General features: G+C 43.8%; 1 protein-coding gene across 1 annotated transcript; it reads left to right on the forward strand.

Moving 5' to 3' along the window:
• The first annotated feature begins 2,585 nt into the window (after nt 1-2,585).
• On the forward strand, nt 2,586-25,889 carry LOC144113789 (pseudouridylate synthase RPUSD2-like). The gene is made up of 13 exons (XM_077647113.1): nt 2,586-5,415; nt 5,733-5,811; nt 5,899-6,020; nt 9,330-9,430; nt 14,991-15,078; nt 15,218-15,296; nt 16,083-16,224; nt 18,906-19,042; nt 21,240-21,293; nt 22,423-22,514; nt 22,602-22,671; nt 22,845-23,104; nt 25,731-25,889. The coding sequence occupies exons 1-13, from the start codon at nt 5,224-5,226 to the stop codon at nt 25,794-25,796; spliced, it is 1,482 nt and encodes a 493-aa protein (XP_077503239.1). The 5' UTR covers nt 2,586-5,223; the 3' UTR covers nt 25,797-25,889.
• Nucleotides 25,890-27,074: the final 1,185 nt, after the last annotated feature.

Genomic DNA, 27,074 nt, shown 5'->3' on the forward strand with positions numbered 1-27,074 from the left:
TGAGTCTTTTTATGATTTAGAGACAGAACACCTTTTTTCTGGATCATACTGACCACAATGGGTTCTTGGGTTAAAACACTTTGACAACTATTTTCAAGAATTCAGTGCATGTGCATACATTTCTATCCATAGATCTTGCACATGGCCCCCACAGACTGTATCAGGTTGCAGGCAATTTTTTTTTTCCCCCAGCTAGAGTAGAGCCCTGTAGGCTAGTGCACTGGGTGCTGACTATATTCTGGAAATTATCGTAATAAATGAGTGCAGAAAGGCATCTGGAACACAACTGTGGAAAAATAATTTGCAGCAGAAATTTCCCTTGAAAGACCTCCTTTGTTTTTTAGGTATGATCACACTTTGAAAACACAATTTTTTTTGCATAAAAATGACAAAGGTTGCAAGAAACAAGCACGTAGTTGAATCCTTCACACAATTTTCATCCTTAAAATTCGTCCAAATAATCTGCTCGCTGCCCTCTATTCGAACCACAGTTTTTTTTTGTATAGGTGGCAAAGTGAAAAAATGCAAACCGAGAGAGATAAACTCTCAAAGTTCCAAGGGGTACAATTTCATTTTAAGAATTTTAATGACCAGAAAGACTTAAAATTTTACTTCAAAGCAATTTTTATTGTGTGCTCTGCTGCAGTGCAAATATGGATTGGGAAGTGTCAGAGTGCTTTCAACAAGGTATTTCTTGACTAGTTCATACTGAGTGCAACAAGCATACATAGCACCTATGCCACCAGTTTTTCAGTATGCTAAAATTTCTTGTTTTTCACTCAACAGATCGGAAAGAAACTTTGTGGACAGGCTCTTGCTTAGTTGAATCGATTATAACACTAATCCAAATGGTGTTTTTTTGGTTACAGACCATTTTTGCCCTGCTTCCCTACTCAATAATGGAAGCCACAAAAATGTTCAACGCTATCTTGTTTAAGATCCATGCACCTCCCATCATTCCTATATGTTGAGTGGACTTCCGTGCTAACATCTTCTGCAGAGTGCAACACCCAATTTCGTTTTTGTATTATGTGTAAAAGTCTGTAAGCTCTTCGAAGCAAAGAGGGGGAGGGTGTGGTAAATTGTCACTTTTGCTACTTCACCTCAAGGGAGGGTGAAAAGCCTGGGACTTTTTTTTTGCTGTTCGTCACAGATGTTGCCCATATGATATGCAGTGCTCAAAGACAATGGTAAATTAAAACCAGAGCACATAATTGCTCTGCTGTATTGCAAAAATCAAAATGATTGTTTTTCATGGAGGTGAGTGGAAAAAGCATAGTTGCAAGTATTGCCAAATCAGGTTTCAACTGCCAACACTTCTTTGCTAGAACTGGTAATGACTGATATAAAATTTCCTATAGCCGGTAGCAAATGGTTAAGTCATAACTTTATGTCAGATCAGGCATCTCTACTGCATCTTGGATGCGAAGGGTGCCGTTTTTACCAGCACTTCTGACATTCAGCTTGTGTGCTAACATGCGAGTTTATAGCTACCCAACAAATTTCATTTCAAGTTTAACCCGATTCTGAACTTAAATTTCAGATTTTCCTAAAATTTAAAATGACCTTAACCAACATATATGCCATACAGCTCATTCTGCTGTTAGTGCTGTATGTAACACTTGACACGAAACACAAGAAGGGCTATGCAACGTGTAACAAACGTCTACAAAAGTATATGGTAATGTCTAGAAAAAATCTGTTTTCAGATGTTCTGTAGGCAATGAGGCAAAAAGAGGTTATATGCCTGCTAATGCTCCGTCAAAAAAGGTCTAGAAAACTTAGAACTCATTAAGAATATAGACATTTTTATCTTTTGGGAATGGCTGCTTATATAGAACCTATAGACTCAAAATCAGTATGCTATGTATTTGGAACCCTCTAAAATCAACCAGTGGGATTTCATTAGGTTTAGGGCTCATGCTTTTTTTAGAGCTGCAGATTTTGTTTGCTCAGATATGTGCAGTATAGCTCAAACTGAAAAGGGCAGCTGCAAAATACACATGCAAGTGAGGCAAGAAAACCCGCTTCATCAGTCTCTATAGTTTCATCAGTTTCTGTCAGCGGTGTGCGTGGAGATTGAAACCAGCATAGTCGTACTAGACCCGCCGCGGTAGCTCAGTGGTCAGGCCGCTCGGCTAGTGATCCGAAGTTCCCGCGGGTGCGAACCCGACCGCGGCGGCTGCGTTTTTACGGAGGCAAAACGCTAGGGCTAAGGCCTCCGGAATAATTTCGACCACCTGAGGATCTTTAAGGGGATATGGTAGGGTAAACCCCGCAAAAAAATCGATTTTTCAATTTTGGCACAGAAAAATCGACCGCACTGGAACGAACCTGCGGAAGCGCGACCTCGAGCACCCGCTCAAACCGGTTTAAATGTCGCGCCGAAGTGTGCCGTGCGCTATGGCGTTTAAAAATGGCGGGCGGTCGTCGGAGGCCGGTTTTTTTATCGATGTCTTTCGCGGTTATCTTCCTTTTCGCGGTTTTTTTTTTCGCTTGTGTGTGTGTGGCAGGTAAGCAGTATATATTAAAAGATCATATGCTGTTGAAAATATTTATTATATAGCAGATGTGCCGCTAGTGGCGCTCTTGTACCGTGTGTCGTGACAAGCAAATATCTGGACAGCAGTAAGGGGGCAAATCAGCAATTATCGGTTAAGAAAAAGGTTAAAGAATGTGGTGGTCGAAATTCATTCAAAGGTGATCTTTCGTAGATCATGTGGGGTCTTCATTGTGCTTTTCTTCTTTCACTGCTGGTCGCGTGATGTGGCCAGGAGCCCTAGGCGCTTGGCGACTTCCAAAGCTCGGCTCACGGCCCGGAATTGGGTCCTCGGGTCGGAGCTGAGCACTGCAACCTCCCACTCTTCGCGGTTCGAGAGCTGCAGGTACAGTGAACTAGAATACTATATTCTAGTTCACTATAGCTGCAGGTCCATCGGCGGTGTGTCCCGTGGACATTAATCATGCAGTATATGAGCTAAGTCGTTCCTATCTTGACCGCATAGCTTACGCTGGTGCGAGAATACTCCCGGATACATAATGGAGTTTTTATAAGGGTTGGGGCAAGTGTTTGTCTGAAGGCCCTAGTTCGATTCCCTTCCCCTAACGACGCGGTTCGGGTGGCTGCCGAGAGAGACTGTTTTTTTTTTTATTCGAGAAGTGTGCCATGAGGCATAAGTTGAAAAAGGAAAGGGGGGAAGGAATGCACGGGATTGAAAGTTAAAAGAAGGAGTGAAGAACCGTTGCGCTGAGGTAGTCGCAGAGGTTGTTAATGAAACGGTTGTCCATTGTGCACTTCACGTAGTCACTTTCGCGGTTCCACCGCAGGCCCACCTCCCTGAGGAGCCGTTTTCTGATAGCAGCCGTCGCTGGGCACGTCCACAACAAGTGCCGCACATCACAAATGTCCGGTCCATCGGCAATGGAGAGACTGTTACTGCGCCTTTCCTCCTCAAAACTAAAACCGCACGCGCCGTGAGGGCAGGGATGAATGAGGAAGTTGTTTTCCGAAGAAAGAGAAAAAAAAAAAACCTGCAGTGGAGGGCGCCGGAATAATTTCACGTGCGCTTACATTGCACAGAACACGAGCGCACTCCGCGCATCGCTGGCTTCGCCTCCATCGCAACCCGGCCGCCGCGGCACGTGCTCAGTCCTTGCTTGTTAAGATCACTGGTAATATATGTCCGCCGAAAGTGCGATAGACTGCACCTTTTCTCAAAACACCTTTTTTTTTCATTTTCGCATTTTGGAATTCTCATGTGGTCGAATGCGTGAGTGAATAAAGTTTATTGCTATAATAAAGGAGTCTTGCTGCTTGCCCGAAGATTGCCGATGTCTTCCAGGCTGAGCGTGGTTGGCGCCCCTATTCCAAGGCCATCCGGCAGGTCCCTGGCCATCCGGCATGCGTGACTCACTAGGTCTCTTTGGACCTTGAGCTGGCTGCTGGTTAACTGGTCCTACCACTGCTCCGCATTTGGCTCTTTGTTACCTCGGAAAGCTACATTGTGTATGCATTCCCATGTGATATGATACAGCATGGGGGTTGCCCCGCACTACGGACATGTATCCCTATACAGCTGCTCCGGATACATCTTATGTAGAATGTGAAGGTTGTGGAAGGATCCTGTTTGGAGTCTTCTCCATATGTCACTTCATATTGTGTTAGCAGAGGATGTGGCTGGGGATATTTTGCGTCTTCTGCCTTTGATGAGGTTGAGGATAGCTGCGTACGTGAGCTCTACCTTTATCTCCGGGCCGTCCGAGGCGTTTGACGCACCAGCTCGGATAGTAAGCTCGCGAGCTAACTTGTCCGCCTTTGGATTGCCTTCGACTCCGGCGTGTCCCGGTACCCAGTAGATCCTATATGTTGGATCTTTTCGCTGGTTCGCTGCGTTTTCAAGAGAATCTTTAGCGCATTCTTGTTGATTCTTCCTACCATGTAGCGTCTGCACGCTTCTTGGGAATCTGTTATGATTGTGAGAGATTTGTTGGTGCGATAACCCTCGGCTGCCGGTAGAGCTACGGCGATCTCCTCTGCCTCAGTTATCGTCCCATCTCTCGTGGATGCGCCGCTGATGAGGCCACCTTCCTTTGTTGTGACAGCCGATACCGTTTTCTTGTTGCTTTGACTACGAGTCCACGGGTACAGAGTGGCGTCAATGTAGACTACCTGATCTTGTGTGGCTATCTTCGCCTCTACATATTCAGCCCTTGCCTATCTTCTGGCTGCGTGTAGATTTGGATCCATATTCCTGGGTATAGGGCTAACCTGGTAGGTTCGACGTATTTCGTCTGGAATGTTTGCCGATCTATCCTCTATGTCCAGGACCCCCTCATAGTTCAGCCTTCTTAGGAGGGCCCTCCCTGCTGCCGAGTTCCTTAGCCTTTGTATCTGTGACATGACTTGTGCCCTGCTTAACTCGTCGAAATTATTCCGGAGCCCTCCACTAGGGCACCTCTTTCTTCCTTTCTTCTCTCGGTCGCTCCTTGATCCCTTCCCTTACGACGCGGTTCAAGTGTCCGCCGATATCTGGCGAACAAGTCCAAGCGTTCAAAGCCGATGAGAGCCAAGTGTAGTCAGAAGTCGAGACGAGAAGGCAGACTGCACGGTGCGGGTAGCACGGCGGTTCTGCGCGGTGCCCGTTCTTGAATGTTTAGAGTCTCGTGAGCTCCCTTTTACCGCATCGCCGTTCCGCTACGTGGCATTACCACTTGGTTGAATCCATGCTGGTTGTCACTACTGAGAGGATCTGTCTTACGCGCGGTAACTTGGGCCGCAGTCTCAGGAATTTAATTTCGGCTGTGATGAGCACTGCACCGAAGGAATCTCTTAGCGACGTTGTGGAGGAAGCTGATATTGGTTGCGGAGTGAAAAGAAAAGCCGAGGAACCTATTACTGGCCTGGATATTAAAAAGGTAAGGTCGCAGTTTCCAGTATTGACAACTGTGCTTGCCCTAAGTTGGTTGTATTCGGTGTACCATTGGGTATCGCCTCGTAATAGCGTTCGTGTTTGCCTGCACGACTCAAAACTGAACATTCTGCTGCTGTCGAATTTCTGTTATGAGGAGATATTTAACCTAGAGAGATCCACATGTAGCCGTGTTGTTGGTTTGGAAGAGAAAAAAAAAACGATGTAGTTTATTGCGTTTGAAGGCTATCGTCGCCTTCATTTGCAAGACTGGCCATGTCTACGAAGAATGTTGTTGAGTATGATATTGCTTTGCACTTGCAGATTAGGCAGGGGCAGAAGGAGCTGCGGCCCGGTTTCGGCCGTGACAGATTTGACGAGACTGAGTACTATTTTCAGCATGGTGCGTGACGGTGTCTTTTAGTAACTTGGTCTATTCTGTGTATGCTGTGATGCGTTTGTCTGGAAATATTTCATTGTTTCTTTCTAGGACTGCGGAAGGTTTACCCCTACTATTTCACTTACACTACATTCTGCAAGGGTCGCTGGGTAGGACACCTTCTTGTGGATGTGTTTACCAGGGAGTTCAGAGCTCATTCTAGAGAGGTCTATGTAAGTAACCGTGATGACCTGTCATCAGAGACAAGGAAATTTTGTAGATTGTCATTGAATTGTTACATTGCTGCTTACATGTGCAGATTTATTCACTATGCCCAGATTGCACATTCTCATTTTTATCTATAAAGTTTGTTTTTAGGGCACACAAAGGTAGGGAAATGAAGGGTCATTATGGCATACTTGTGAAGGAATTCATCAGTCATCGAAACCAAGGAAAGTGTATAGGTTTTTAACGCGTTAGCTTTTGCTACTTACATTTGTCAAGGAAGCGTCTGTCTGCAATGAAAGCAAATTGACCAAAACAGTAACCACGTGACCACACTATATGACATAGCAACAGTGGGTGCATAGTGCCTCATTTGATACCTATACTTTCAATCCGTTATATATGTGCCAGTATAGCGGCCATACAAATTGGACCCCCCCAGGACCATCATTTGCATAAAATTTGGGGTCCATCCATTTGACGCAGAATGTTCGAAGTGGTGTAAAATGACTTGGCATGTTCTGGAGGATAAAATTTCTAATTGAGATGAAGTCCAAAATATGTGTTGGATTCGCAACGACGACCTTTCCGCCCCCAAACCGTGCATTCCGAGGACCTTCAGACGGCCATTACAGCCAAACCGTTTGTTGCAGGGAGTTCCGGAAGATGTCAATCGATTTGTCATGTTGTGATGCTTACATTTATAAAATTTATTAACTGATATAACGAAAAAATATACCGGATATAGCGACGATGGCTGTAAATCGCAATAGTAGTTCAAAGTTCAAAATCCATGAGGTAGATGGCACTGCTTGGCTCATAGAAGGGAATTTTCCGGAAAGGAAACATCCCGGATGTTTGGATTTGGTCTTCTCCTCGTTTGCTGAGCACACCGATGTAAACACTTGAAGCTCCCGTAGCTAACGCTCTTAAGTCGAACACTGAGGCAGTGTTGGCTGAAAATTTTTAAAATATTTTTTTGTTTAATCATTCTATGCCTGAAAAATAATTGATTAGAAAGTAGAAAAAACAACTGCATGCCGTCAGTGGGATCCGAGCTCACGACCTTTGTATATTGTGTACGGTGCTTTGCCAACTGAGCTGTGGCAGTGGCCAACCTTTTACTTTTGGTGATATTTATGTTGCATGCAACAGAACTTGAAAGTGTTCACTAGCACCAGTGGCTGTTTTTCTTATAGTTTATAATCAGTTATCTTTAATTTCAGACACAAAATGATTACGCTACTAATTGTCCGTTGATGAACACCGCAAATAAAAAAAAATTCAGTATGCTTTCCTTGGTTTCAGTGACTGTTGGCTTCCTTCATAAGTTTTCTTGTACTGTGATAGCTGTATCACAGCAGTTTTGCAAGAGTTTTTGGTGGGGGCTTCATTGCATAATGTAAGCAATGTTATTGTGTTCACCTGCTCGTCAGTAAGAAGTGTGATCTGCGGCCCTGTGATTCTAGCCTGTGCCATCTGTAGTCATGCCATGTAACGGGAAAGAGAAAACTCAGTGGTATCAGCACTCTGGTATTACATGATCACCATCACATAGCCAGGAGTGCCTGTACTGAACATCTTATCAGGGCAAAGCAGGCTACCAGACCATTGGCCTCTGATTATGCCGCACTTCAGTCAGGTACTGTTTTTTTTTGGTGACACCAGGAGGCTTTACTACTGGGCCATTGCTGCTGTAGTTAATGTGTGTGATGAATACAGCTTTGAAAAAATTGTGCTGCCATTTTGTGCAAAAATGATGGAGCTGCCACTGTCACTTCTCGTTTGGGGCATTAAGGCACAGATTTTCTTTCTTATTCTTTCTGCCACGGCAGTGCTTAGGATACCGCTTTGAAGCTTAAATTTACAGCACAGTACCAGTCACGGTCACAGCATTTTGACTGAAAGGGGAAAAGGCATTCCAGATACATATGTGAAATGCTGTGCGCAGCTGCTGCAGAAATGCATTCCCACCGATTGCCCATAGAAGTCCCTGTTCTCTATCAGGGATATCCTCGCCTACTGCTCCTTATTCTTTGAAGCTCACCTGGATAACATGGATAACCTATCCCCTACCTACATGGTTATGTATGTAGTATCCACTTATACAGGATTAATTTATCTGGATTAATTTGGACCACCTGTCTTTCTTAAACGTGCGGTGACATTGCACAGCGCAGAATCATTTCTGCATCTCCCCTCCGTTGAAATATGACCGCTTTAGCCGGAATTTGATCTTGCGATCTTGGATCAGCAGCCAAACATCAAATGTACTGAGCCACCTAAGCGCTAAGATCACACAGCACATGAGTACCTTTAGCATTTCACCTCCATTAAAATGTGGCCACTGCGGCTGGGATTGAACCCGTGTCCGCCAGCTTGGTAGCCAAGCGCCCTAACCACTGAGCCACCTAGCGATGTGCAGAATGAAAGAATTGAGTGAACAGTTGACTACATTGACTGGCAACATGGAATGCTTATTAGTGTGTTTGTAGTTTTAGTAGGTACTTAACTAGTAGTGTTTTTGAAGAATAATTGGTGATAACCTTTATAGCGTTGGAGTTCCTGTTATCTAAAAAGTTGGCTAGAAGTTACTTTACCAGAAGTTTTTTTACCAGAAGAGCCTCAAAATGGAGCAAATATAAAGTGACAGTTCATTGCCTATGGCAACAAAATTTGTGTACAAATCAAATATGACTAGATTTTAATGCATGTTTGGAGCCAGGTGGGAGTAAGACCACAAAGCTAATATTAAATCATGAATGAAGGTTGGTGGGCCAGTGACAGTATTAGTTTTGAATTTAAGTAATGAATGTTGTGAAAGGCAAGACCATTCTAGTACAACACCTTAGACAGTCCTATATTGAAGCAACATGTATCAAGATATGTCAGACAGTGGAGCAAAGAAAAAGTACTGCGTTGTGGTGGTCATATCTATATTGTGAGAAGATATTTGAAACCATCTACACCTTACGGGTAATAACTTTCTGCTGTAAAAGTGAACAGCAGCTTTGATAATGACCATTTTCTCATTGGTTTGTCATGTCACTTCTGTGTGAAAACAGTACCCACTACATTGGCAGAGTGGCTGTGGTGTTCCACTGTTGATCTCTAGGTTACAAGTTCGATCCTGGCTGCTGCGGGCATATTTCAATGGAGGCGGAATGCAAAAACGTCGTAGTCCCTCTTAGCCGATGTGTTACTTCAGGACATTAAGCGGCAGAATTTACTATTTACCTTTGTGAGAAACTGCTCTCAACATGGCACAAGTGTTATTGCACAAGATCAGCACTTTTCTTTTTATTTTTCTTTCTCAGGAGAATGCTATAAAAGGTGGCCTTGTAACTGTAAATAGCAGGCCTGTAGGCACAGACTACCGTCTCAAAGACAATGACCTCCTGGCCAACACTTTGCACAGGTAAGCATGAACATTAATATTTAATTTAGATTTTAGGCTTTTTTGTTTCCCTTGTCGATGTAAATAAAACTAGCCTATTCAGCATGGTAACTCACACTTGCATATATTTACTTCGAGTAATGCTGCATCATAAGCTGATAAGGGGTGCCGGCAAAGTGATATTGCGATGCGTGCTTTCTCCCCATGCTTTCTCCCATTGGGGCAAGCCATCAATGGCCGTGATGCTTTCATGCTTTCATTATTCTGCATGCAAGTGCGTATGTTTACCTGCTGGCATTTACATACTACGCAAGATTGGAAAATTGACAGCACATCAGCAAAGTAGAGCACTACTTGTGAGACCGTGAAATAGCACAAGTATGTCGTATCTGAGCTTCTCTTGCCAACAAAAGATGGGGCTGGTAGTGCAGCTTTTGCAATTTTAAAGTTGGAAGCATCACAGATGATGCAGATTTGCGATTCATTCTCACCAAACCAGGCAAGCACCCTACCAGAAAGCCACATGCATGAACAAAAGGTTTCCATATGCTGTGCATTATTTGCTGTTCGCTGTAGTATGGAGACACATGCGGTGTTTACGTTCATGTACAGAGTGCGTATTGATGCCCCCGATAGCTGCATAGCATTTCGGCATGGTAATGGCACTTGAAATTTCAGAAACTTTTGCCACAGTACTAAACCTAAAGCTGCCAAGCCACCCATTAGCCTTCATCCACCCATTAGACTCCATGCCATTTGTCATCCACTCACTCCCAATGGGAAGAGCTTGAGAAAAGCTGTCGGTTTCTTGATCTAGGTCATTTCAGTTGCCTAACTGCGCGACTCACTATCTGCACACCTAGTCAGTGGCAGAGCTTTTTAAATGCTTGTAACAACAGTACTAGTTTTCTAACAAGTTTTCCATGAGAGCGCTGTAACTGCGGCGCGTTCTGGCATTCGGAGCGCACTGTCACGTGGTATTTTTTAAACTCCGCAGGCTTTTGTTTTTCCCGAATAAAAACGGCCACGCTAAGGCAATCGCGTTGGAAGTGCCTGGGTTTGGCAATATTTGTGGAGCTCCTCAACTTTCCTATTGACGCCTGAATGCTGCAAGCTATATTTAAAAAGTTAATTAATTTATCTCGAACAACTATTCAAGTAGGATAATCTAGAAATGGTACTGTAACTTTAGATAAACCTTAACAATATCCACGCGATTACAGTTCTGAAGAACGTTTAGGCTTCTTTTTTTTTCAAATCTTGGTCCAAGTTAGCTGGGACACCCTGTGTGTATATACAGGTATATAGCTACGACACACTACACCACTGATGACGTCATAAGTTTAATTGGCAGCTATAGTGACACTCCTGCGAACGTCCCCGCTGGCAAGTCATGAGCCTATAAGGGCTTTCGCCTTTAAAGCTGTGTCACCTTTCAGGCTGCTGTGAGCGAGGATAGTGGCAGGATTTCTTAGGGTTTGACTTTCTTTTATTTCACAGTCAAAACAAAGTGAAAATTAATGGTTGGAAGCTCTAGAAATTCAGGGACACTCTGTGCATTTTGCTGAGGATGGATTTGGAGACATGTCTGAAGCTAAGGCATTCACTGGTTATAAACAGCGATGGCTTCATTGTGATGTTGGCCAACTAACAACTTGCACACACCTGTAGTGGGCACCTGCAGTAACCAGAAATGTGTTGATTTCATTGTCACTTGGTAGAGAATACAATATAGAGTGCAGCCTTCATCATCTCTCAGTCTGCACTGCACCCACTAAAGAAATTACTTGCAGGAAATTGATTTTAGTAAAATTCTGAGTTTGGCACATCAAGAAAACTACTTTTGCTCCATAAATGTGGTGGTGAAGGGGAAAACCTACATAGATTTTGTATCTTCAACTTGCATAGAAATGCTAGTGATCAGGTAACTTTAAAATGCAAACTTATACTATTTGAGCTGATAGTCTGTTTCAATTGGGTCTGAATAGGCGCATCATTTTTTTTTGACAATTTTTGCTTAAAGGGATCATGAAATGCTATTTACTGAGGTTAGGAAAAGGGTTTGAGTGATTGGTATTCCATCACTTGTCATTGAACGGAAAAATTTTTAAGCTAGCATCATTAGCTCCTAAAATATTGGTGATTAAAAATAATGCTCCTCCTCTCCCCTCTGAACTCGTGCGCACCGACATGCAAAAAAAAAACAACTAAGAAAACAGTTTGATACTGCGCCTCTGTCACTTGGGCACACCCAATGAGAAGGCTTGCCTAGACAGCCCATTTTGTCATTGGGTTAGGGGCGGCTGAGAACGCATAGTGATGGGTCATCCTAATCAGTTGCAAGCAGCAATTTTAACATGATAGCATTAACGGTTCCGTGTCATAGAATAGCCGGCACCGTCGTCGTCATTGGCGTCACTGTCGTGGGCCGTGAGCAAAAAATCTCGATGGAAGAAAAAATTAATGAAATTCAGGAACAGGTTAAAGATTGTTGAGATTGACACTAAATTTCACATGGAGGTTCCATTAACCAAAGAAGATTAATTCAGCTGAAAAGAAAATTGGGTTAATTTGGGTTAGGGTGGGAATCAAACCCAGGACCTTCGGATTGCAAGACGGGCATGCTACTCATAGACCACAAATGCACATTCGTTCAAGATGAATAAAGGTGGACCTAGTTAACGTGGTGTGGTCCTTGGCTTACGGTACTTTTCAAGGGACATGTACTTACGTGTGCATAAGTAATTATGAGTATGCCAATTAGGAATTAGGTCATCGTGTAAGCGTTGAGTAGGCGATGCAAATGGGACCCAATAATGCTATCGTGTCCTCTTAAAGGTGAAGCTTAAAGGGGCCATGACATGGTCGTTCTTCATATTTCAGTTTTGTGCTTCAGTAACCAGTACAAGATCTTATGATTCAATTTCCGAAATTTGGCTACCCTGGACGTGCTGTATATTCCAAAAAATGCGATCGAAATTGAGACCGGGAGACTCCTCCCACCGACAGTGACCGCCATATTGAATGCTCTCGTGACATCACTAGGGTATGCATGGAGCAATGTCTGCTCTCGCTGCAATATGCGCAGCGAGGTCTCATTCCCCCCTGTACTTTTGCGGGCAATCGAAGTAGCAGTCGTCCCCCATATATGAGTGATTGGTGCCGCAAAAGCGATAATAACAGTAATGCAGTTTTTCTTTGGTATAGATAGGGTCCGGTCACACTATAGGCTGATGCGACGACGGTCGGTGGGCTGGTCAGTATGCAAATGCCGTCGCTGACGCACTGGTCTGTCACGCTAGACCGACGACGACGCCAGCATGATCAACGACCGCATATCGTAGCAATGTTAAGAGTCAACTTAGTGGGAACCAGAAGTGTGGTAGGGGGCTAGTTGGTATGACATTCTGTATAAATTTAAGAATTTTAAAACTTATTGTACCTCATGCCAGCCACGGCGACATGTGCACCAGTGAAGATGTGCTTTCAATCGGTGCCTGCGCATAGAACCGATCGGCGAGGCAAGCGATACGGGCAGAAAACGCCGCACGACGGTGCCGCTCGTTGCCGTCGCCTGCGCTTGTGTACCTTATCCGTATCGAAAAAAGCGAAACGAGCGGCTACATATCATATCTTCACCCTTTTTTACTATAATTAGTGAGGAACTTTTGCTATATTCTTGAATTTCGGTCGACGCTGGACTGCCGGCCGCTTTCGTGACGAGGCCTAGTGAGTACTCAAGATTCGTGTGTGCGATTTCGGCGATTGCGGAGAGTGAATTCGCAAGTTTTAGCGCCGGCAAATAGCTGTCGCGCGTAGTTTCGGCTACAGTGCCCTCAAAGCGACGACTGCCTGCATCGCAGGACACGAGTACAATAAGGGGGAAGTGCCAATATGTGACCCGGTCTGCATAGCATATGCAGAAGGCAGCCGGCTGCAGCCGTTGGCGTCGACTGTGGACAACAAATCTGGTTGTTTTCATTAATTCAGGTAATGTCCGAACATATTTTTAGCTAAAGCAATCTAAAATTAAATTTTGGTAACATAAGAGAAAGCAGATACAATTAGCAAGAAGCGCCACGCAAATGAGCTGTCACGCAAACGAGCTGTACTGTTTGTGCACAGTCATGTAAACAACCTCAGCGCGGGGCTGCAGTTATCGTAATTGTCGCACTCCTGGGGCACAGTGCGCACGCAGAGCAAAATGCTAAATGCTGTACTATTATTTTGAACCACTCATTGAGACGGCGGCGACTATTAATTGGTTCAAACAGTGAAAGCATTCGAGTCGCGTAGTGTTTTGCAAGCGGCTTGGTTCCTGCAAAAGGGTTCTACGAGTTAAAGGAAATGTATGTTCGACTTAAAAACGCGTACATGCAGCGGGGAAGTCGTCGCACTCGGCACTTTTCTCCTCCTTTCGTGCCTCAAGGTTACTCTAGTGCCACCTTTTAATAATATGAGTTTAATTATCGAGCCGATGAATAGCGGACAAGAACTTGGTAGCTAGCTACAAAACGCCGCGACTTTCACGGCGCACATCAGCGAAGGCATGCACAGCACGTGCCGCTTTTCACATACGGGAGTACTTGACTGCTCAAAAGAGACCACACTCATAACATACGAACAGCATGCTTCTAAGCGTAAATAGTAAAGCAGGGGTCCATCGATTTCTGTTTCCTCAACAATCACAAAACAGGGGCCACGAGCAAGTCCACTTTCCCAAGGATCACTCAACTCGCGTACTAAGTTGAAGGCTTCCCAAAAGAGAACACGGAAAGTGCATTTTATTTTGCTAAGCTAAAAGAAAAAAACTTTTCGAGCGACCGCTGTCTACGGTGTGCATGCAAGCACCTCAACAGCTCGCAGCAGACGACGCAGGGCGTGTATGCCCTCATGACGTCAGCGATCAGAGGTTGCCAGACCAGCAAGCAGTTCGCAGAAGAAACGAGAAAAATTCATTTTAAAAATATTTACCGCTCAGAATCAACTGAAAATTCGTGGAATTGTAATTTAACCCGTTGGGAATTAAAGGCGATAAGCAGGGTATGCGTGAAAATAGGCTGTCATGGCCCCTTTAAGCATCCCCTAAGTCTTTTTTTTTTTTTAATTATAGGGTCCATGCAGAGCTTATAAATTTCACTTGAATACTCACAAAGACCATCTCTGCAGATTTGTTGCTTTAGAATATGACCGTCAAGATTATTTCAAGGTCCCTTTAAGTTTACCATTTTTTGTAATTCATTATGTAGCTTCTTTTGTTTGACATTAAGAATTCAGCTGAATCATAGTTGGCATCATGGCGAAAAGATGTGAAGTGTCCCTTAAATACAGGTTTCTAATCTGGTTATGGCTTGTTGTCTTACACCTTCGTTCAGGTGTTTGCACTACAAGCAAAGACACATCTTTTTGGTTACTGTTAGTTTAGTTTGGCCAGATTTGTATTCTGAATTCCTTTGTTCAGAATGCTTAATTGCCACTTTTTTTTTGTCTTTAATGTGCATTTTGGTACCTAATAATGTGGTCTATGTATTCATTTTTAAAGCTGCACATGTTATAACACACATTAAAATTTTTTTTACAGGCATGAAGTTCCGGTTCTGGGCGCACCTATAAAAATACTTCACAATTCTCATGACATGGTTGTCATTGACAAACCTCCATCTATACCTGTAAGTTACATCTTATTTAAGCTTTTCTTATTACTATAAGCACTAAGTGGGAATGCTCTGGTAGCTTCCATGTTTTTATACAGCACTTTACTAATGGAGTGAAATAATTTTTATTATTATTTTGACTGCATATCTTTAGGTTCATCCATGCGGGAGGTATCGTCACAATTCTGTTATTTTCATCCTCGCCAAGGAACATGGCTTGCAGAACTTGCACAGTAAGCTTCCACATATTCATCACCTGTGAGTAGTTATGTTTTCACAAGCAAACATTAAAAATTTGCTACAAGTGTATGAGAAATGTGCACTTCGCACTCAGGAGAATTGAGACGAGGAGGCGCACAATGCGTTTCAGGAAGCCTGGGTTTGACAGATTGAGTTGCTTCAAATTTCAAATGGTAATGCTTCAAATGGTAATTTGGAGTTTAAAATTTTTATCACACGTAGGCAGCGTTCAGCGGCCTTTAGCACCACTTATGCACAGTATTCAGCACTGCTGTGGCACTATAAAAGGATAATAATGCTGCACTGACTCCATTGTTAGTTTCAAGGGCCACTGCATTTTTTTTTTCATTTGATACCAGGAAGCATTAAACCTTCGAGGTATGTGTATGTACGTCAAACCATGGTCAATCTAAAACCATGAGACCTTGTTCAGGCAATTGGCTTTATATGTATTTCAGCAGTTAGGCAATTTTGGAAATGCTTGAGCATACCAGCAAATGCTTTACTTGCTGCTAATAAGATGAATGCTCTTTCATGTAGAACAGCAACAGTTGCCTGCAATGGAGGTATATGCCATGAAGTCAGTTCAACTCTTTTATTCAGTCACCTGATTATTTAATTTCTTCTGGCTGTCTATTGACACATGCGTGGTCAAGCAAAGCAGCTGCATAGAGAGGATATGTAGATGTAGCTCTGATTAAGCTTTTTTTTTAGAGAAAAAACCTATTGGAGTGTATGTATGATGTATTACTGTTTGATTGGCTTGGTGTTCTTGACAGCTGTGCACAGGTTGGACAGGCTGACATCTGGATTGCTGTTGATGAGTCGCTCAGTGGACAGAGCTCGGGAACTGGAGAATGAAATCAAGGGGCGGCAGGTTTCCAAGGAATATGTATGCAGAGTTGAAGGTTGCTTCCCAGAGTATGTCCTGCGGTGCACAATTTTGCACTTGATTCTTGCTTTGCATTTTTATATGGCCAGGGTGTGGTTCTGAGACATGTTTCAAATTCTTGCAGAAATACAGAAAAAGATTGCAGTCAGCATTGTTAACCAACAAAGACTGAAATTTTCTTGCATCATTACGTGGGTGTATTTAAAGGGAGGGATCGTCCCCCTCCAGACAAATTCTGAAGGAAAAAATAAATGATAATGGCCCCATTTTTTGAGCAAAAAAAAAGGCTAAAAATTGACTGTGCAGATAGGGCCCCCCTTTTTTCTCCGAACTGCCCTTGCATCATTTGGAGCTTTATTGAACAGTCTGTCTTGACATTGTGGATTACATGTGTACATTATACAGCCAGTAACTGGATCTGCAACTGATAACGCACGATGAAGTTATGTGTGAAATATGCTCTCTCCTCATAGTGACCATTCAAGCACAATGTTACTGGGTAAATAAAGAAGGCATTAGTACTAGTCCCATTATGAGGAAGAGAAAAGCCAGTGGCCTGTGTTAGTTAGTGCATGTGTGCGTGCGCACGCAGATAGTACAGAAAATCCCAGTGATGGCAAAATGGCAAGAAAAATAGGGTGATGTCATCAAGCGACCGTAGTATGTACACAGCATAGAGCACCGTCATTTCAGACAATTGTATACATGTTTGTTTTTCTATATGTCTGTACCCCCCTCTAAGCGACCTCAATGTGATGCCAGTTTTCCCCACTACATTCATACCAAAATTGTGAGCAACTGTCTGTCGTCGTACACCGTTGCACTTGGTGTCATAAAATTTCTCGTTGCATATGGCATACGTCTCTTATGTTGAATTCCAATGGCAGATCGAGAGCGCTCCGCCGGATCACAAATGGAGCGCGTAGTTCAGGCGGAGATCACTCCCTCCCATTTTGCCAATGGAATGCATGCGCTCCCGCGGGGGCACTTCAGCGCAAGAATAGCTCCAAGTTCAGGCAACATGGCGGCGCCCTTCGAAGCGCGGCCTCTCGCTTCACCAGCGATTCGTCCTTGCCGCCACTCTGTCTCTCGCGTTCACGCCAAACAAAAGGCGCACGAAGCTTTCGCTTTGTGTGATGATGCCCGCACCACAAAATTCTAGTGATGAAACGCGCCAAATTTTCAGTTTGCTTCCTTATTTACAGAGCTGCTAGGCTTAAAGAGTACGCGTCGTCTGACGTCATAAAGCGCGGGAGGTTCAAACAAGTCAACGATTTTGGTCTAAAAAGTGGTCAAAAAGAATTGACCGCGATGGAATTGACATCCTGTTAAAAAAATTATTCGTTTTAACTTGTGTGGACGCGAATAAAACGAAAAATAATTACATTTGGGAGAATTCAATTTAAAAAAAGTCAAAAATGCTGCTTGTACATTGCCCGGATCACCGCGTAGCGACGACAGGAAGGATGCAGCCGGTCATGATCGGAAGCAGACGCAGGAAAGTAAAACGTCGCGCGGGGTTCCGGTCAAATCTGCCGATTTCGGCGGAGCAAATATCGCTGCTCCACGGAGCGATCCGGGATCGACGTCTGATCCCGATCTGCCATTGGAATACGATTGCTCCCAACAGAGCAGAAAAACTTGATCCGGATCTGCCATTGGAATTCAACATTAGGTTCGAGGCTAGCTCGAGACAGGTTTTCGAACCCATTGTCCGAGTGTTTTACTTGTATCTTTATTGATTCAACATTTGTGGAATCATCATTTGGAGGCATGTCTTCATTTCATTTCTCACTGTGCAGCCTGCGTAGAGGTTGAACGCACACAATGATGACTTTTGCTTTCGCAGCACATAAGCAGTCTTAAGTGCCCTGTGAATTTTTTTTGGAGTCAACTTTTTTTGGCCAGCAAGGGGTACGAGTGCGGGGTCGACTTAAATGCAGGAATATACCATATACATTGCATGTTTTGACCTTCGTAGAGTTTTTTAGGACGTTCTCCCGAACTCACCGAATAATTTGCGTACCCCTTTTTTGAAGCCTTAATATTAAAGAAAAAAAGTGCGAAAATTACGCAAGTAAATACAGTATATCTTAGTTCTCTAATGTTTATGCTTTTGTCTTTGTTTTGAATTGTTTAATAATAATAATAGCCAGAGCTACGTGGCTTTTTGGCCACAGCTATGGTAGCTACTTGTCGTCTAAAAGAATTTAACCAATAGCCACCTCTCAACTTGTATATGCAGGTACGAGCGACGGAGGAGGGTGCGAGCATGAAAAAGTCGCCGGGAAGGCTCGCCAACTTTCGCGTGGGATTGTGGGTTCTCTGTTGCATGTAGAAGTGTATTATTTGGCTCAGGTTTTCATGACAATGCAGTGCAGTGATTGAGCGAGTTGATGTGCTCTCCTCAGAAGGTGTTTCAGAGCCCCTTTAATTACATAGTTGGCATCCCAAAACTGCTTATGCACCATTTGGCTATGCAGGCTATACTGCACCATTGTTTACTGTCCTTGAACATTCGCTGGGACGTTCACCTTGTTATTGCCTATCCATATGTTTCAGGACATGGACCTACTTTTTTTCTCTCTTCTTGGTGTCCCGTCTTATAATCTAACATGTTACATACCATAACTTTTCTTTGTTGAGGCGTTATTTTATATTTCTTTTTCCGAATCACCTACTGAATGCTTCATTTTCAAATCCTATGCAGTGATGTGGTGACCTGCTGTGAGCCTATAGAGGTAATCTCTCACAAGATTGGAGTTTGTGGTGTGGGTGCACATGGAAAGGAAAGCAAGACAGAGTTTAAGAAGCTAAGCTACAACGGCAAGTCCAGTGTAGTGCTGTGTAAGTTTGTCAATTCCTCCCCTTTTTGTGTCCGCGCTGATGTATCCTTCTGACATGGTTGTGATTTTAAACTTGGATTTGAGTTGCTAGTGGTGCTTTTTCGAGTTGTTCCTGAATGGAAATTTTCTTTTTAAGAGCGTTAGCTCTTACTACTCGCATTTGAACGTTACTTGTTTATCCGAGCTTTCAAGATGGCGGCCGGACATCTCAGGTCAGCAAAATGTGACCCCTTATCACGGGATCGCGCACGCGCAGTCGTCAGACTGGCACGATGGCTGGTTTACCCCATATGCCGGCGTTCCGCTATATATGCACCGTCTGAGCGGTTGCCAAGACTGGTACCACTTGGGGTCGCCATTGGTGACAAAACTGTGGCCCTCCCGTTTGGCGCAGAGGGTTCGGAGTGGTGGCAAACGAATAGGCACGATTCGGCGCACAAAGTTAGTCGAGTTGTAGCCTGGTGTGTGTGAGGGATTTGTACCGACAACGTTTGGTCCTCGAACCAGTAATGGGGGGAAACCTTCGGAGGGCCGTGGCGGCTGAACCAGTGGTCGCAGAGGGATATGGATGGCACCAAGCAAGTCGTCGTTTTGTGGTTGTACACGTTGGTATCCGAATTTGCCGAAAGCATTGGTGAAAACAACTTAGATATTGCACTTCATTTGATTTTGCATTCACGAATCATTGCTTAATTTTTTAAAGCATATTTTCTGTAGTGACGATGGAAACGTTTTCCGAAATATTGCAGGCAGTTACTGTGAACAACCTAATCTTTATAAATGACATGCGATTATAGAAATAACATTCTCAAACATTTTCTGTTATCACACAAACAAAAGAAGAATGAAAAAGCTCTGAAGTTTTTGTTTATCGGTATAAATTTGATGAAAGATGTATTCAGACTTTCTTACGAACGACATCTGTAGTTCCTGTTATTCACATGTCTAAATGATGGGGACAAAATAAATGGTTACCTGAAAGGCTTTATGGCTTGGGTGCGTTTCCAAGGTCAACACAAAGAATCATGGGAAAATTGTCTACTATCACTACTTCCATTTCCAATTTTCTCCTCCTCTTTGCTTGCTTCCTTATAGTCCCTATGTTGATGTAGCTTATTCTACTAATTTGTGCTGCTGCAATGTCGCTGATGTTGCTGCATCACTGCAAGACCATTGTAACATCACCCCTACTTTTCTTTGTGCCATGTTCTCACATGAAATGTGAACTGCAGTGCAACCAAACAAAACGTGACAACAGCTTAATTTTCTGTGGCCTGCCTTGTGATGTGTTGAGATGCGCGGTATGTGTAGTGGCATGTATGGATCATTTGCTAGCCCACTGGCAGACTTCACACACCATAAGGAGGATACATCTGTCATCTACTCAGTTGTACAGGTTTCATCACTTCGCGATACAGCAAAAAAATGAATATATAATGGCTGATGCATTAAGCTCATTCAAACTCATGTGAAAATGGCTTCAGCATGTATGTTCAACAGCCAGGCTATGCCGGCATATTAACGACATTGCACGCTTATCTTTCAGGATTGTTATCCTCCTGCACTCACATTATGCACATAGCAGTGCGCATTGGTCTTGCGGTGATGCAGTGCAGTCAGTGATGTTGCAGCGCGAATTAATTCGTGAATAGACGGCACCAGCATGTACGGCCACTGCGATGAAACAGGCAAGCAATGGAAGAAAATTGGGACTGATACAGACAACAGCTTTGTTCTGTCTCTCATTTTTGCTCTCTTGCAGATGTCCAGCCTATTTGGAAATACTAAAACATTCATTCTGGCTGCCTTAAAAGCAGTCTTAACGTTGTGGTTGTTGCTACAAGTGTCCTTTGAAGCTTGTAAAGAAGATGCGACCTGCTGTACTAACCTAAGTGTAGTACAATCGGGATTCGGGTGATTAAAGTATGCTGTTGGTGATCAGCCCCTGATGATTAGCCCTGCGACCGCCTTGTGATACTGGTTGCAGTCACATACAATTCGCTCTGTGTATATGCATAATGTCAGTGCAGGAGGATAATAGTCCTGAAATGTTGGCATAAAATAGATTATCAAACATCGAGTTTCTGAAAAAGAAATGTTTGCAGTAGTATGGTTTAGTATTACCTAAAACATCGTACTAATCAAGTGTGGCCAAAGTTTTTACTGCTGCTGTACAAACACTTTTGTTTTCTTTGAAGGCAAACCATTGACAGGCCGCATGCACCAGATTCGCGTACACCTGCAGTTTTTGGGTAAGAATACTATATTGACTCTTCTGGCTAATTGTCTTGCAAGCTGTATAAGTTGTAATAGTTGTATCCCAAGTAATGTATTTACTTGCCTAATGAACCCGCTTTTTTTCCAGAAAAGTGATCAGTTTGGGGGAGGGTTCATTACGCGGGGAAAAGATTTTTTTTTCTAGAGTCGAAATTTCATATATGTCCATCCGCCCGGTCCGCCTACCCATCCATTGTCAACAAAAGCATGCAGTCTGCTGCGTTCGTGTCATCAGTATTTAGCATCATTCGCTTCAAAAAGTGTTTGCTGTATTGCAGCGCAAAATGATGATTTTGTGACAGTTGCCTCGACGGTGCCAGCCAGTCGTGGCGAGGTAAAGCAAACATGTTAAACGCTGGCCCTGAAGGTCAGGTACATGTTTTTTGCGCGAGGTTAAAAAAATTCGCAGGACGGTTACGAGTGTGTAATGCAAATGTTTTAAGCGTAAGTGTTAGTTGTGGTATGGAGAGGGTTTAGGCATATTCGCTCCAGATCTTGAGCTCGCTAATTCACTTCGGGCTCTGAAAGTCCTGATTCCTCCATAGCATTTCAGTGTGGAGGATGTTTTATAGCGTTCTGGTTTAAACTGCTATGCTTCTGTCTGATGCTCGAGCGCTCATCACCTTTCTAAGCATACACTGGTGCAACTGGGCGTGCAGCAAGCCACCGCCAGCGCTTCTGTCAAGGGTGCACAGCGCCAGGCACGCCACCCCCGCAGGAGCGCTCTTCAAAAGATAAACACTCATACGTTGTTTGTTGTAATTCTAGCTCTTGAAGCAGGCTGGTTTAAGTGTTGTAGTAAGTTAAAACTACGTATCAGCGTTTATATTAGTTTTTCCGTGCCTCATGTGACCTATAGGTCAACTACATGTCGCAGCCATCATTCAGTCGATGAAACCGAAACAACATGAGAAAAGAAATTCAATTATTATTTAGTTGTCGTAAATTATTATGTAGTTGTCGTAAAAAGCAAATGATAATAACGATTGTAATGGCAGTTGTAATCTGGCAGGCATTTTTTTCATAGGTACACGTGAGGACACCTCTCACTCTTTCTTCTATTGTTGCAAACTGGTTAAGAAATTTTTGGTTTTGTTCTTTCAGGTTACCCAATCGTCAACGACCCACTCTATAATCACACTGTGTTTGGGTCTCGAAAGGCAAAAGGTGGACTCACAGAGAAAACAAAAGAACAGGTATTCCTGTCAGTCTGTGCCAGCAGTATACTTTCAGTGTTGTTTTCTCTGGTGTTGCCTCACTATGGGCTGGATTTTCATTTGCAGTTAGTGGAAGACCTTTTGGAACTTCACAACCTTAAAAAGTGGCTTGGTCCAGAAATGGACCTTACCCTAGGTAGGAACAATCTTTTCACCAGCAGTTCAGCTTCTCAGCTTAGCCTAGCTGTGGTGGCTTGTCACACGATTTTGCTTCCTCAGCAGCAGCAGCAGTTACTGACTGGGGCAGTTTTTCCACAGCTTCAGGTTTAGACCATTTGTGTGACTGACTCACTGTTTTTACCCAAAAAGATGGCTACTTACCTGAAGAGGAGGGTGATGGAACAAGTGACGCCGATGCTTTGGAGGAACCTGGTGCCAGCCACTTCCCAGGAAGCCTAAATCACTACCTGGAAGGTGACGAGTCAGCTGCATTTCGTGCTATGATGGAGAAGCAAGCTTTTGACAAAGTAAAGTTTGTGCGCCGCCAAGATTGCCAGGAGTGTCGTTGCAAGTACAGGGACCCTGAACCTAAAGATCTTCTCATCTATCTGCACTGCCTGCGCTACACGGTACACACCGTTTATTAAATAGTTCACAGTGCTTATACATCTCATGAATGCCACGAATCACTGTGTGAACATGTTGATACTGATATTGCATAGGCACATTGACTTATTTTGCCAAACACTGTCTTTTCTTAGGCCCATGGCACTTTTTTCCATTCTCTTGAGGATGTTCCCAATAATTGATGTGAAGCAATCTTGTGGTCCTGTTACTGAATGCTGAAGGGTCCCTTTAAGGGCATGTGACTCTGTGCGAGAAAAATATGCTTTTTATAATGCGCATTGTGTTTGATAGAATATTGTGTTGGCACTGTGCTGGGACCCCATTCTAATGTCAGAGTGTCATGTATAACCCCCATTTTCTGCATGTGTTCTAGTGACGAGCAAGAATTAACTGGAAATCTGTACGCTTTACTTTTAAGGCACGTTCACACTGAATAGTTGTGGAGGTCGTGCGACATAATTGAGCCGATTCATCACAGAAGGGGAGCCCCGAAGAAGTCGCCAGCAACGTTTTTGGGGCAGTCGCTCGCTGACCGATTTCTTGCATACATGGGCACCGCTTACGTGCGCATACATGGGCACCGCTAGCTTCGTCACTGCTGTACTACAGCCTTTTGGGCTTTCGAAGCTGCATTACGCTTGAGCATTGTCGTTACTACTTTCGCTCACACTGTTACGTGTGAGCTTAAGGGGAAAAGGGCACGAGAGCGGCACCTCGCCTTCCCCACCAGTTCTCATTTGGGAGGAGAGGTCTCGGGAAGAGAGTCGCAAACTCGACTCGCTTGTTTGAACACTTCATGTCGCTCGACACCCATCGCAAGTTGACCAGAACAAGTCGTGCGACCTCCGCGACTCGCCAATGTGAACACGCCTTTATGGTGTTGACTTAAAGGGGTACAAGCTCAAAATTTCAAACGAAACTATATGTTTGGCTTCATGGGTCCTTCTGTCAAGTTTCAGTTGCAGGCATTGAGTGAAACATAATATTATTCAATATTTTAAATGTTGTCCGAAGAGCTGTTCGGCATTTCAACCCACATTGAGTGATGTCACGATGCACTTGCCTCAGTTATTACATCACGGAATCCAGTGGTTGCTCTCGGAAACAATCAGTGCTTGATGGAAACGCAGGTGTCATCTCTATTGTGGTAGTCCAGGTCGACTTGTCATATCGAGCGTACTTTGGTGCTGACAGAGACCGAAAGTAATGGTCCAAAAATGTTTGCAATTAAATAATCACTGCTGTGCACTTGTATTTCCAGCTCATTTTCATGACTATAGGCCCATAGGCCTCTTTCAAGGCAGAAAAATCAGTGTTGTCGGTAACACGTTACAAGTAACGGCGTTACCGGTAACGCGTTACTTTTTTCGGTAACTTATTAACGTACTCGTTACCATTTCCGAACTGTAATGGGTAACGTACTTACGTTAACATTTTTCGGTAGCATGAGGTGTCACGTTACTAGTTACTTTTTGTTCCAGTTGTGACCCACTCCGCCACCTTTTTTAGAAAAAAAAGCGCAGAGCATCTAAAGTGATGTAAATAAACAAAAATTACTGGTGCTCCCGACAACTCTTGTTGGGGCTCGCATGCATGCCAGAAAACAGCTGCCCTTGACAACACACCCAACTAAAAAAAAGGCAGAATAGCCATAAAGCACGAAACACCTGCACGAACATGCATTCACACACTTGCCTTCACCTTGCTCCCCTTCCCAAACCACTCACACACACAACTCTCTACAGAGTGGAAGCATGCCGAGCATTTTGGAATATCACATTTTTCAGAATTACTCTAAATTTGTTGAGAGTTCAGCGATGTTTTCTTTGTGAAGTTAGAATTGATGTTGGAGTGTTATTTTGTGTTTAATGCCACATTCAGAAGATGGCTTCATCATGTGCCACACAGTTAGAATCCAACACATGTAACTCTACAGGCAACTTTAGGCCACTACTATAACATTGCTAAGCTCCTGCACATTTGTGCAAAGTATTCTCGTTAAATCAGGATATCGCGTAAAATCGTTGTTTGGGCTAGATGTTATATGTGAAATGTGAGCTTTATAAAATTGTTATCGTAAGTTCTTAAGGTGACGAAAACTTAAAATTATGGTCATGAAGTAAAGGCAAAGTAACGTGCTGTACTTTTTATCGGTAACGATAACGCGTTACCTTTTTTTGTAGGTAACGTAGGGCGGTAACGCGTTCCTTTTTTTTAACGCAACGAGCAACGTATTTAGTTACTTTTTTTCGGTAACGCCTACAACACTGAGAAAAATGGACACCCAAAACCTTTGTGTCCATGCCTCTTTTATGGTTTTATAGTTTAACGTCCCAAAGTGACTCAGGCTATAAGGGGCCCGTAGTGGAGGGCACTGGATAATTTCGTCCACCTGGGACTCTTTAACATGCAATAATATCGCACAGTACACGAGCCTCTAGCATTTCACCTCGATCGAAATGTGACTGCCGTGGCTGGGATCGAATTCGCGTCTCTTGGGTCGCAGCCGAGCACCATTATCACCGCAATGCTCGGAATAATAGAACAAGAATCCAAGAACAAAAATTTAATCCATTGCATGCTGCCTCTGCCCTAATTATTAGCTTTTGTTTTTCATTATCCTTACAGGGACCAAACTGGACGTACGAAGCTCCATGGCCGGCATGGGCAAGAGAGAACTGGATTGATGACTAATTGACAAAGCCACTAGTTTTCAATGGAAATCCACGTTTTTACGTGACATGAACATTGCCTCATTGTGGAAATAAATGACATGTGCAGTGTGTACTTATGAGCTTTTGCTGTATTTGCATTGTGCTGTGTCAACAGCAAAATCAAGTTCCAAGACTATTGACTGCCATCGACTGCGGGGATGTTCACACAGATGAAAATAAACTGGTCATCAAAGTTTTTGGAGCCAATCTACGTAGTCAGTAGCTCTATTTTTCTACTCAACAGTAGTGCTGTGTAGTAGTAGTATTGCAATTGAACACGGGTTTGAGTTCACTGCTTTCGTGAAAAATACTGGTACAGAACATCTCGAGACAGTGCGTGGGCAGTGGCAAACTGCAGTCTACTCGTGAAGCTTGAATCTAGAAGGAAGCTGGTCTCATTTAGCAGAGGACGTTTAAAGAGACTGTTAACACAGCTTTTCAGCATTTAACATCTTTATTGCAGCGGTGGTGGCGGCAAACTATTCAGTAAAGAGCTTTGCACCCCCTGAACTGGGAGAGACCCTTTGTCCAGGGCTCCTACGGCCTTAGCTGTTTGCTGCACCCACCGAACCAGCTGTCTTTGGTCCTCTAGGCTTGAGCTGGGCAGCATGGCCTCTCACTACTCGGGTTGTGGGTTTGGGATTTCTGGGGCGGCCTGCATGCTTTGGCAAGCACATGTAGTGCGATACAATGTGGGGTGTTCCCCGATCAGCAAGCATGTATTTCGATATGTGGGATATGTGTTCCGTCTGTAGCTGCCATCAAGCTAAGGGTTCTTCCCGTGTCAGCTGCAATTACTTGGAAAATTTGCGAGAAAGTGACCATTCAAATTCTCCAAAAGTTTAAATTATCGAATGACCTTGAAAAATCAGTCAGGAACTGCTTGCATCATGGTAAATTTATTTGGTGAAAGAGTGGGCAATAGGTGCCTGCTTTTGGGATGAGAATGGCACGGCAATTACTATTTTTCATGTTTTATTGCATGCAGACCGTTGGAAGCGTCGAAGTGGAACTGCGCCAAGATACTAAGGGCCTGCCCTGCTTCCTTCATGGTGTGACACGGTGGAGTTAGTGTTGGAGTTCCGCCGCTATGTCGCACCACTCACAAGCGGCACAGTCTCATGTGAAGGGCTTCGCCACATGAACAGCGAACAGCACGTGATGAAAGCGCAGTTTCCGTGCACTGCAAGAACGGAACATTGTGGATGGAAGCAAAGCAAACAGTCAACGGCACTGAAGCGGGAAGAAAAAAAAAGGG

This window comes from Amblyomma americanum, chromosome 1 (assembly GCF_052857255.1).
Source record: "Amblyomma americanum isolate KBUSLIRL-KWMA chromosome 1, ASM5285725v1, whole genome shotgun sequence".
Classification (NCBI taxonomy): Eukaryota; Metazoa; Arthropoda; class Arachnida; order Ixodida; family Ixodidae; genus Amblyomma; species Amblyomma americanum.